The sequence below is a fragment of the Sinohyriopsis cumingii genome, chromosome 14 (genome assembly GCF_028554795.1).
Source record: "Sinohyriopsis cumingii isolate HCF-2022 chromosome 14, ASM2855479v2, whole genome shotgun sequence".
Classification (NCBI taxonomy): domain Eukaryota; kingdom Metazoa; phylum Mollusca; class Bivalvia; order Unionida; family Unionidae; genus Sinohyriopsis; species Sinohyriopsis cumingii.
The window spans coordinates 76,511,964-76,524,274 of NC_142974.1; the positions used below are offsets into that span (position 1 = coordinate 76,511,964).

Sequence of the window (12,311 nt, forward strand, 5' to 3'; positions counted from 1 at the left end):
CAGGAACGATTACAATGAATGGTCTTTTAACAGAAATGGTTTTATAATTAAGCATCTTTCAAAGGAACGATAATAATTAATGGCATTATAATAGAAACAATTATAATGAAGGGCCTTTTAACCGGAATGTTATTATAATAAAGGGACTTTTTGCAGGAACAGTGTTATAATGATAGTTTTTTTTTTAAATGGATGGATTATAATGAAGGCTGTTATAATAGAAACAATTATAATAAAGGGCATTTTAACAGGAATTGTGTTATAATGCAAGGTATTTTAACAGGAACAATTTTAATGAAGGTTATATTAACAGGAATTGTTTTATAATTAAGTGTCTTTTAACAGGAGTGACTATAATGCAGGGTTTTATAACAAGAATGATTATAACGAGCCCCTTTCAACAGGAATGGTATTACAATGAAGGGTCTTTTAACAGGAGCAGTATTATAATGAAGGGTATTTTGACAAGAATGGTGTTATAACAGGATTTGTGTCTTAATGACAATCCTTATGATATAAATGGCATCGTAATGAACCTGGACACTCTTTAGCTTTAATATGATGGATGGGTAGGTTGTTTTTCTCATGTTGTACATTAAACATTGTTAATGTCAATGATTATATACTTTGAAAGAATGAATCTGAACATGACAATGTGATTGAAATTGTAGATACCAAGCCTTACCCTGAAATCTGGATGCAGTTGTTAATAGTATGTGTCAAGCGTGATCTCTGGTCAATGTGGTAGCAACTGCACTGTCATTAAGTTCTATCTTGCACATCATTAAATTCTCATAAACTCTTCTAGAATCATACTTCATACGAATTTACTACACCCAGAAGCATGTTCATCACACATAAATTCCGATCCGAATAAGTATTTGAAGAGCAGTATACGATGACAATACAAAATATGTCGGTAACCAAGATGACCATGCTAGATCACATGACTGGTTCCACACACAAAATTTGTCAAATTTTTCATTTTTATGAAATTTCATTTGTACATTTAAGTACTGGCCTTCTATAAAAAGTACCAGTATGTTCTGAACTTTAGTGCTGACAAAAGAACTTGTAACTTATATACAAGGAAACTTTGTTGTCATTCAAGAGTGATCTTAAAACCCGCATATTTCGACTACAAGAACAGACTTTAAGACTTAATAATGTTTACTTCCTTAATTATTGTCAGCAGGTTCTTGTTTTCGTAATTTCATGATGCTTTTTTGTGTAATCTTGTTGTTGTAAGTCATATTATCTGTTATCAAATATTATAAGGCACTTTGAGCTTCTAAGATTAAATGTTTCACTATGTCCAACACGCCTGTCGTTACATGATGCCAATGGCAACAAATTAAGAGTGCACTGGTATTTCAGTATGCCAATGGCTATTGGTTCCTCCTTTTACAAAATGACTGTCATAGGCTCTGACATAGATATATATGTCATTTTAGGGAAAGACATCTTGATACAGTATATCATTATCAATGTTTACCCCCTGCAAAGATTATGGTGAAGGAGATTATAACAGTACCCCCTCAGTCTTGTATGTGGATACATTTTAATACCAGGATCAGACCACCTAGCTGATAAAGAAATTGTTGAGACCTCTCCAAAATTGTGGCTAAAGATAATTGCTTTCACAATGGGGATTGTAGAATCAAAGGGTACATGTATCAAACTTTGGCCTAGAACCAGTTATCTTATAACGAAATAAAATAATCTGGAACATCCGAGTCCTGTTGTCAAGCTCCAGACTCACTGTTAACCCAGTCTTTGGAAAAATGGGAAGCGCCAACTGATCAACTGCCAGAACATCTGCAAGAAAAATGGGAAGCTCCTGAAGTATTTTCATAACATGCCAAAACCTGCCCACCAAGAAGTGGAGTCAGATTCTACTGGCCAGGCATGAAAGTATATATACAAGAATATTCTTGAAAATGTGACAAATGTTCTGCCCATAAACTTAAAGGTAGCAATAATAGGGCCCCATTAGGAAAATATGTTGTTGGAGCCTTTTAAAGGAGCAATTATATATCGGAGAAGTTGGGACTCTCCTAAAGCAAGACTTGAAAACAAGTACATACTTGTCATCTGTGATTGTTTTACTAAATGGACATATGTCATTGCTATACCCGATCAGGGGGCTGTAACCGGTGCAGAAGCATTTGTGGACAACTTCATCTGTAGATTTGGAAAACCACTGCAATTACACTCGGATCAGGGGAAGAATTTCGAGTCTCAAGTCTTTCAACACATGTGCTGGTATCTGCGTATTGAATAAACTAAAACTACAAGCAAGTGGCATAAGTCAAATGGAAATGTAGAGAGATTCAATCGCATGTATGAAGCGATGTTGACAATAAACTGAATACAAATGTAACAGTTGCGATGAAATACTATCATAGGTTATGCTTGCATACCAATGTCCTATTCACTTAAGCACACTGCAGACACCAAATGTGATGACTTTGGGACAGGACGTTGTCATACTATGACAAGTAGCAATTGGACACAGCATGGATACACCTGTACAATGTGGAGAGTATGTTTGCAACCCAAGGAAGAAGTTTAAACAGGTTCATGAAATGGCCAGGAAATATCTGAAACAAAACACAGTACATCAGAAAAGATACTATGATTTACAAGCCAAAGAGAGATTTTTTTCTACAAATTTTTCTGGCTTTGAAAGTACATAAGCCGGCCAGGAAACTCCTAAGAAAACCGATGATGTGACTTATCACGTGAAAAGGCTGCCATTAAAACAGCCATCAAACTTAAACCAGATTAAAAAATTGGTACCTGACCATGGAAGGAACACCCAATCATGGGCAAGGTAATACCATACACTGAAATCTGTTCAACTATGAGGATATTGCAGCACTCTACCGACTGTTGAATGCTCACGAGTTACCATTATGTAGTTCAGATTTAGTTCTGATAGACTATGATGACGCAGAGGAATACAATGGGCTGGAATATTCTCTGTTCAGGACAGGCATGGATTTTCTTTCTTTCAGTGGTGTTTGCTAGCACACCATTTTACCTGGAAGGTGGAGCTTTACCATGAGGTTTATGAATGGTTAGGGAAAGGACTGATCACCCAGTTGCCAATCCAATGATGGTATACTTACTCTTGCTGAATGGACAGAGATACTAAGATGGTTCCATTAACAGACGTGATGATGGAGGCAGTGCAATCATGATGAATCTGATATTTTCCATTAGTAATGAAATAACTGTTTGAACTATCAGCTTGCTCAAATCACATGTTAAGGTTAAAGGATGGCTACACCAACTTGCATGGAAGATAGCTATTAGTTGATTAACTTATTGTCATGGCACAAGTGATAATTATAATTGCCAGATGTTAATGAAACTCTTTCTTTCAATACTTATCCTTTGCTTACAGAATGGCTGCCTCCACAGTCATAGAGACTTGTTTGCTGGACCTGCCAAGAAAACATTTAGGTCAAGCTGGGATCTAAGACACCACCTAGTCCAGCTTCATGAGGGTAATGTGACCCTGGTGTACTCGAGAAAATACGACTAATCAAGGGATGACAGAACTAAAACAAAACATATTGAGATATGACATAGTACATCCCTCAAAACCCTGATGCCAGACTTTTTCAACGAATGCAATTTGGTTCTGGTTATCAATACAGCCGGAATACAATAGGAAACCTATCAGCTTTAATGCATGGGATTCAGCTGCAGTGATCAGATAGAGAGTGGCAGTGCTAGGCTGGTAAGGAGCATCTAAAACGACATCGAAGTGACAGCAGGAGCAGAAGTCTAGGTGGAATGCCATGCTTGTACAAACATCAACACAAAGCCATAAGTCCAGTCCTAAAATCTGACCAGGGGCCCTGAGTGACCGAGTGGTCTAAAGCGCTCTCCGTCACGGATCACTGCCATCTCACCTCCGTCTGTGTGGGTTTGAGTCCAGGATTCGGCCAATGTGGGTATGTGAGAAAGCTTGCTGGTAGCTTCTCGTGGGTCGGTGGTTCTTCTCTGGGTTTTCCCGGGTTCTTCCTCCACCATTAATACTGGCCGCCATGCATAGCCTATCGTGTGCTGAAAAATGGCGTTAAACACCACAACAATAAAATCTGACCAGATACACAAATGAGTTCAGGTTAATTGCAAATTATGAAAAGAAGTTGGAGCAAAACAACCCAAAAAGAACACTGAAGTAGGTGATACTAACCCACACAGCAATAGTTTCAGACGGAGTTGGAAGTACATTCCTTTCACATGACAAGAGATGGGATAACAATATATACTGTATCGACACATGGGACAGTGTGGTTCAGAAGTCAAAGTGAAAAGGGCTGAAACCAGTGCAAGACTGCTGGGCACTCTCTACCAGAGGGTAAATTAAATAATACAATGACAGGGAACTAAAACTTAATGTGCAGTGTCGAATTTTGAATTGCAGTAAACTTTACAGGTGAATGCATTGAGCATTAAAATTTTATCACATTTCAGGTAGAAAATTTCATGTAATATTCTATTATTTGATTGTTTGTTTTACACAAATGTGTTTGCTATGACTAGGCTTCCATATTATGTATTGTTTATTCAGTTTCATGGAAAGGTGTTGATGCTAGAGTTGTTGTGCAATTTATTTTCATTTAATTTCATGGAAAGTGTTAATGCTAGAATTGTTATGCAATTTACATTTTAATTTTACATTTATTAGTTCATTGGTATAATTGATTGCATGCAATCCAAATGTTCACGTGTAGGATTTCATAGGGTTATATGAAATAATTTCCTTTGTTTGTTAGGATGATACAGATCATTGCGAGTTAAATATAATTGCCTAATTATATCTGATTTTGTAATGTTTGAATAATCTTGTAGGTTAAGGATTGCTGTGAGTTACAATTTGTGAATTTCAAGCAATAGTAATTGAACATGTAGTAGATGCTCACGTGGTAATTTAAGACCAGCCACTGGAAGCGAGGTCAATGTCCAACCGTACTTAGAATTTATGCAGTGTGTGGATAGCCAACATGCTCTGAGTAACGTGAGGAAATTTTATGTACGTGTTATAGAGTGGAATATACAGAAATAAATGGATAATTTTGTCCTTTAAGCAATAGCTTTCTGGGAGAGAGATGAGACAATCTGAAGACAGAAGTCTGAGGAAAAGAAGGACGAGGTCAGAATAAAATGACCAGGAAGTCCATGAAGGGGCAAAGCATAGAGCTTAGGAAGGATGGACTAGGAGGACGTTGATATACGGTCAAGAGTGGAAGGTGATGAAAATCAATCGTGGACATTGCGCTCTTTTCACCTCTCATTATGATGATGAAATAAGTCCAAATTGGACACTCCTGTTAAATTCTGTTGATATAATCTAACTTGAATTGGAATTGCTGTAATTAATTTGTTCTGATTAAGTTTGTTATTTTCTTGTTAAAGGGGGCTCGTATTGCTTTACCTCTTCCTAGTATTCTCGCTCAGTTCTCTGTTGAAATTCCAGTCTTCTTTCACTCCCGACAGGCTATAATATCGAGGGAGGTCATCCTCTAGATAACGCCAGCCAAATCCAATTAACCACCCCTCTTATTAAGAGGGTGATGTTACACTTATGCTTGCCAATGATATCAGGGTGAATAAAGACACCATCAAATGTATCAACAAAGTGTCTGCTTTGCTGAATCCAGCTCATGCTGTTGAGAAACCTCCTAGCAGTGTGCCCTCAAGCCAGAAATACTGGAACTAAATACACAAGTAACAGTAATATACACAACCAGAAACACAGGAAGTTCCAAGTGTCCTAGACTTATCAATGAAAAGTTCTTTCTTAACATTGATTCCCAGTGCAGCCTGTAATACCCAAAGAATTGTCAAGACACCGAAAAGTATTGGTCCCAGCTTGTGAGGACAGGAAGGAGACGAGTTTCACCTTCATGGAAGGGTCTATTGACCACTTGAGGGATGGACAGCTATGACACCTGACCAAAAGCTTCTGTCTTGGTAATACATAGCCATGACACTTAAGCCAGGGGCAGAAGCAAGGATGAACCTTAAATATTGTATTCCTCATTGTTATGCTAGTCAATGCATTTTTAATGTTGTCAGCATTTTCACTGGTACTTATTTGCTCTTCACTGGTGCTTATTTGCTAGCAGACTTGGTTATGACTGAAAAGGCTATGATGTTTTAAGTACAAGACATAATATAAAATATTTATAATTCTGACAGTGATTTCGTGTAATGAACAAGTGATGCTAGTTAAATAATGACAACTCTCAGCCTGTATCACTAGTTGTAGAGGACCTGTTCCTCAGAATCTGACCAGTTCGGCATCCCAGACAAGAATGATCAGTCTGAAATATGTCACATGACTATTTCCTGAAGAGTATAAATAGGATCAAAATTTAAAGATTGGCAGATATCTGTCAACAGTCACAGGGGACATGCTTACAAATTTCCACCAAATATAAATATTACTAAATCACACAGATAGTTCTGTAAATAAGACAGGTCAATGAATTTTAATTTATTTATTATCAAAATTGACTGAAATTACAACTGCAGTAAAATAGTAGGAATCAATTCATTTCAAAATTTATTTACTGCTAATAATTTAGTCATAATGCAAAAGTAATATTGTGTCATACTTAACATAAGAATTTAAGGCTAACATACAAAATATTTACATGGTAGGCTATCCACATCTTGCTGAATGATTAGATTATGGTTATGAAAGCCAGCATATAGTCTCTATATATGACATACACTACATGTAATCAAATATATTCATGTTTTAGTCATAATTTCCTTTTATTATGCATTTTATAATAATTTCATACAATCAGCAATAAAAAAGTTTGTGACCTGAATCCTTTCTTAAATTTATTATATACATTAATAGAAATTAGCAAATATCCACTTCCACCCGTTACAGTATTACAATGCAGGTTTTTTAAAAACAGGAATGACTATAATGAAGAGTTGTTTACCAGGGAAAAAAATGGTGTTTTAATGAAGGGTTTTGTAAAAGGAATGGTGTTATAATGGTGGGTCTTGTAACAGGAATGGTATTATACAGAAGGGACTTATAAAAAGGAGTGATGTTATAACAAAGGGCATAATAGTGAGGGAGTTGTGGATTAAAAATTTTGGTTGAAACAAATCATGACTTAAATTTGTGATGCCAATTTAAAACAAGCTATTCGATGGATACAGAGAGAAGAGTCAAATACAATGCCACTGTGATAGCCCATAATTGAAAAGATCACCAACTAAAAGTATATGCTCCTGTTCATGTGTATTGTCTCATCCACTTCTATAAAAACAGTGTGAACCCACAACAATACAGTAGTTGGGAGCCATAGAACCTGACCGTTTATAAGCAACCAGGTCAGTTATATGAAGAAAATGATGCATGTACCCCAAAAAGTTGCGGGTGGTGGTGGTGGTGGGGGGTTAGGTAATAAATCCATGCGGTAAAATACACGCTTCATCGGCATAGTTACAATCTTAAATTGATGTTTATTAAATGATAAATACACCTGTATTGAAAACAGAGAAAGCAAATATAATAGTTTACTTTATTTAGAGAACCACGAATTGGTACATATACGTGAATACTGTTTATATATACTGTACATGTCTAATGTATAGCATGAAAGGAGTATCAACACTGTGTACTCACCCGTGAATCTCATCACATACAATGAATCCACAATACAAGTGATTTCATAGAAATTCAGTGGAAAAATATAGCACAATCATGTAACGAATGATGAAGTACATTTACTTTAAAGTACATCCCAAGTTGGTAAAAGTTAGTTTTCATTTTAAGCTGCCATTGGTAACATTCGCATACATAAACTTTTTCCCTGTAAAAAGGAAACTTTCATGGCACAGTTAACGTGTTCCAGTCATGTTGGAAAATGCAAAAATCCATCAGATTCCATTACTTTTATTAAAGTTTGGTACTGACTTCCTTTGAAGAAAAGTTCTTCGTTTTTATTGAAGATTTTAGTCTGCTCTCTTCGATGAAGGGTGCATGCGTTATTGAAGTCAATGCTAAAGGCCAGCTTTAGAGAAACAAACAAATGCCCATTCCTTATTGTGATGGCAACATCAAATAACTGTACTGCATGACTGAGACTGATTTTTTTTCCATTTGCTGGGCACGTTTTCATAACAATCAGAGCTTTAAAGGTATTATGTTTCTTTTGAAATTTCAGCAAACTACTTTACCTACGTACAGTTCTAAAAAGGAATTGGCCATCATTTGGACTAGTGTAGTTACTGTTCCTCCCTGCCTAATGAATAAACCAATAGGTAAGATGTTTTTTTTGTGGATTTTTTTTTACATTTGTGGTAGCAGCATGATGCTGCCTTCCACAAATTTGTTTCAGAAATTTAGCAAAGGGTCAACGTATGATAGAGACGCATGTGTTCTGGTCTGATTATTACAGAAAATGTTCTGAAGGATCAAATTCTGAGTGAAAAAATGTTTAAACAGCCAACAAGGTCAACAATAAAAAAAAAATTGCCAGAAGGTATATTTTGCCACCAATAAGGAAAAAAAATATCAAAGTTTGAGACATAGGCGAAGCCCTATGCAATCCCAGAATAAACATGTTATACGTTATTTTTCATACTTTAAAGAAGAAAAAACTACTTTATCATGTACAAGAAAAATACATATAAAATTTCAGGAGCGACGTGACAATCGTCTTGTAATATTCATATCCTATCTCTTCCCCAAAATGATAATAAACTTTTACATTTTATTTCGTACTGTTAAGAAAGAATTTTTTTCATGTACGAGAAAAATACATGTATATGAAATTTCAGGAGCCACACCTTGACCGTGTTATATCCAAAGTCGTGTTATAATGGAGCATGCTATAGCAGGGTCACATTGTATTAGTATAATTAAATAACATAATATCCTTGTCTTAACATAGAATATTGAATAATGAAAAATGTCCATATCTTATAAATGTAATCAGAGGATTTCTCATCAACAATAAATTCTGATACATCCTTCTTATGCCTTTAAAGCCTTGTAATGCTTACAGAAAAAATAGCCCTGTGTATTCTTTCTAAACATTATTATGGCCCAAAGTGAGTTTATCTTGTCAAAGCATTATAAATGCCCTACACGTCTTTTTTGTCTATACATTATGAAGGCCTATTTGAGTTTGTTTTGTCCAAACATTATAAACGCCTTATGCAAATGTATTTTTTCTTAATACAATAAAGGACTGCTGTCAAAACATTTTTTTTCATGAGCTAAATTACAAAGTAATTAATGATAGACTGAATAAAAAAAACCTGTAAAGAAAAGTATACTGTACCACCCAGAGGGTCATCCTGTAATCTAGTCTGATAAATCAACCTCCCAAATCTGTGTTGATATTGATGGATGACATGTGGGTCTAATGTCACCTATTTATTAAAATGTGCAATTTCGCTGCATGCAAATCTTTCCAGAACAAACCTGTGTACACTATAGACACATACCGGTAATTGGTAACAGCCATATCTAGCGCAAAATTCAAAATGGCCACAGGATAGAGGGTTGTGCTATTCCAAGTGGGTTTACAAGTCACCAAACATAGGATGTGCTCTGGAAATATAATTTACATGCCACCAAAAGAACCCATCAGCCAGTGGTGGTCCCACAGCCACAAGAAATACCAGTAAGTGTATAAAATGTAGACTGACATGCACAGCCAAATCTGGCTGCAGATTCTTGTATGTTTTAATGAATAGGTGATATCACCCCCTAATCTGCCAATCAATATCATCAAAGGTAAGGGGCTGATTTATTGGCCCACCTGTTAGCCGACAAAGATGTTCTTAGCAAAGATTGGTAATTAATTTCATAAAATCTTATGAAAGTCAATGGGTTTAGCATCAAGCATGGGCTTATTATTCAATAAATACAAGATGAAAGTGTTCTTCTCTTTCAGTTCCCTGCCTTGGATTTAATGAAGAGCATTGGAGTCAAAATCCAAGAGTCATGGGATCAAAACCTACTCAGGCTAACCTGGGCCATAAATGGTCATCACTTTTTAAGAGGTTGTACAGGCAAACAAACGAAGGACACAAACAAAGCACAATCATCTATCCTCATTTTCTTTTTCTGATACTGATCTCACTAGTGCTTGTTGTAGTACAGGATACAGCTGGGTACAGACTTCCACACACTTAGCAACAGCCTGCAATGACATGAATTACTTCATTAAATAGCTGGGTAAACACTTTTACACAGTTAGCTACAGCTTGCAATACTATAAATTAATTTACATTAAGTAGTTACATCACTGAGATCCATGCACAGTGTTTTTATATGACTTGAGATCATGTTCTCAAGACATAAAAAAGGTTAGTACTTTCAGGTCTACGCTTGAAAATATTGCAAGTCTTTATACGGTTTGACATAAAGATGGCAGGACCATGTCAGATACTACCTTGTATGACTTTTATAATTTTTTCCCCTTTAATTGTTTGATAAAGTAAACTTAATTATTTAAACAGAAACAAATGTAAAATGCTATAAATTCACTTTATTTTGATGTGGTAACAAAGGGGTGGGTCACTGTTGCTACAAACCATGAATTAAATGACATGAGAACAATAATCCTTCTGTGAAAATGATAGGACACCTTCTGCAAGCCACAAGTTTCTGAATGGATGAAAGCATCCTATTTGGCAAAATGACAAAAAAGGTGTACAGAGCAATGTAAATGAATTTGCAGTACATCTCAAATCATTAGTATAATTGCTGTGTGTGGGTGTGATTTGGATTTTTAACGTAGCTTTAAAAATGTTTCAGTCATTTCATTACGATGTCTGCAGTGTGGCAGTTAATAGCAATGTCTAGCAATGGGGCATCATGCTGCAGACATGTAGCATGACGTCCCACCCAGTCACATTATCCTGACTCCAGACCAACCAGTCCTAACACTAACATCTTAATGCTGAGTGGCAAGCGATGCAACTGCTAGTACCATTTGTATAAGTCTTTGTTATGACTCAGTCTGGGTTCAAACCCATGACCTCCAACATCCAAGGTGGATGCTCTAACCACTAGGTCAATGGAGTGATCAGTATAATTGCTTAAGTTCTTGTCACTGGTATGGGGTGGATATCATTTATGGTGTAAGAAGGCATGAATGAGATCTTTTAAAAGTGATACTATTACCCGTTTGACAAATTCATTGTGGTAAGAAGGCACAAAGTGAGATTCAGTTCTACTAAAAAGGATAATATTACCTGTTTGACAAGTTCAAATTCTATCTCTCCTTTGGATGTGATGGCGGATACTTGCTGAAGAGAAGGCATCAGTCCAACTGTAACACTACCGCTGTTTGTTAGTCCATTATCATCCTAATAATAATAACAACAATAATAATAACAATAATAATAATAACAATAATAATAATAATAATAATAATAACAATAATAATAATAACAATAATAATAATGTTTATCTGCTCAAACCCAATGATAATACCTCTACTGTCAAAATGAAATACAACTTATAGGTGGAAATGTTAGCTGCTAAATTCTTGACACATGCTGGAACATATTAATTATGGTTAGCATATACTGCAGTGGGCTAACTTAAGAGGTCATGACCTGGAAAATGTCCCAAGGGCATGCTAGGTTAAAATAACACTCATCATATGTTCCAACAAAGATTACGGCTGATATTAAGCAAAATTTGAAGTATCTGCACCACACAAAATGAGGCAGCATCTACTGAAATAAATTACAGCACTAGAAACACTGAAGACAATTTGGAATTAAATTTTAAAAAAACCTGAATATTGTTGATCCCAACAGCAAAAATGATAATCAACTAACTTTTTATGCCATAGTTCTGCATAAGCTCTCAAGCTTTTTGAATAGAAAAAGTTCAAAAAGATGTACGAGTGTGTGATTTGTATTTTTAACATAGCTTTTGCTTTTCACAATTTTTCAGTCACATCACTACAATGTCTGCAGTGTGGCAGTTTACAGTAATGTCTAGCGCTGGGGCATCATATCGCAGACATGTAGACATTATCCTGACACCAGGCTGACCAGTCCTAAAACTAACCTCTTAATGCTGAGCATCAAGGGAGGCAGCTGTTAGTATCATTTTTTTAAGTCTTTGGTATTCTCGTCCAGGGATCGAACCCATGACCTCCCGCATCCGAGGTGGACATTCTAACCACTAGGCCACTGGGGCAATCTTGGTTCATAGAGGAAAATCAAATTAATTAATATTTGTTTTTACAAAATAACATGCCCTGAATTTTTTTTAAGGTCAAAAC

General features: G+C 35.9%; 1 protein-coding gene across 1 annotated transcript in view; it reads right to left on the reverse strand.

The window, feature by feature from the left end:
• Positions 1-7,734: 7,734 nt before the first annotated feature.
• The window catches only part of LOC149784184 (exosome complex component MTR3-like), a 42,239-nt gene continuing 37,662 nt past the window's right edge, over positions 7,735-12,311 (reverse strand). The window contains exons 8-9 of the mRNA XM_089932256.1: positions 11,266-11,379; positions 7,735-10,208 (exon numbers count right to left, since the gene is read on the reverse strand). Of these exons, the coding sequence (XP_089788382.1) occupies positions 10,110-10,208; positions 11,266-11,379 (213 nt within the window). The 3' untranslated portion in view covers positions 7,735-10,109. The remainder of the gene's footprint in view (positions 10,209-11,265; positions 11,380-12,311) is intronic.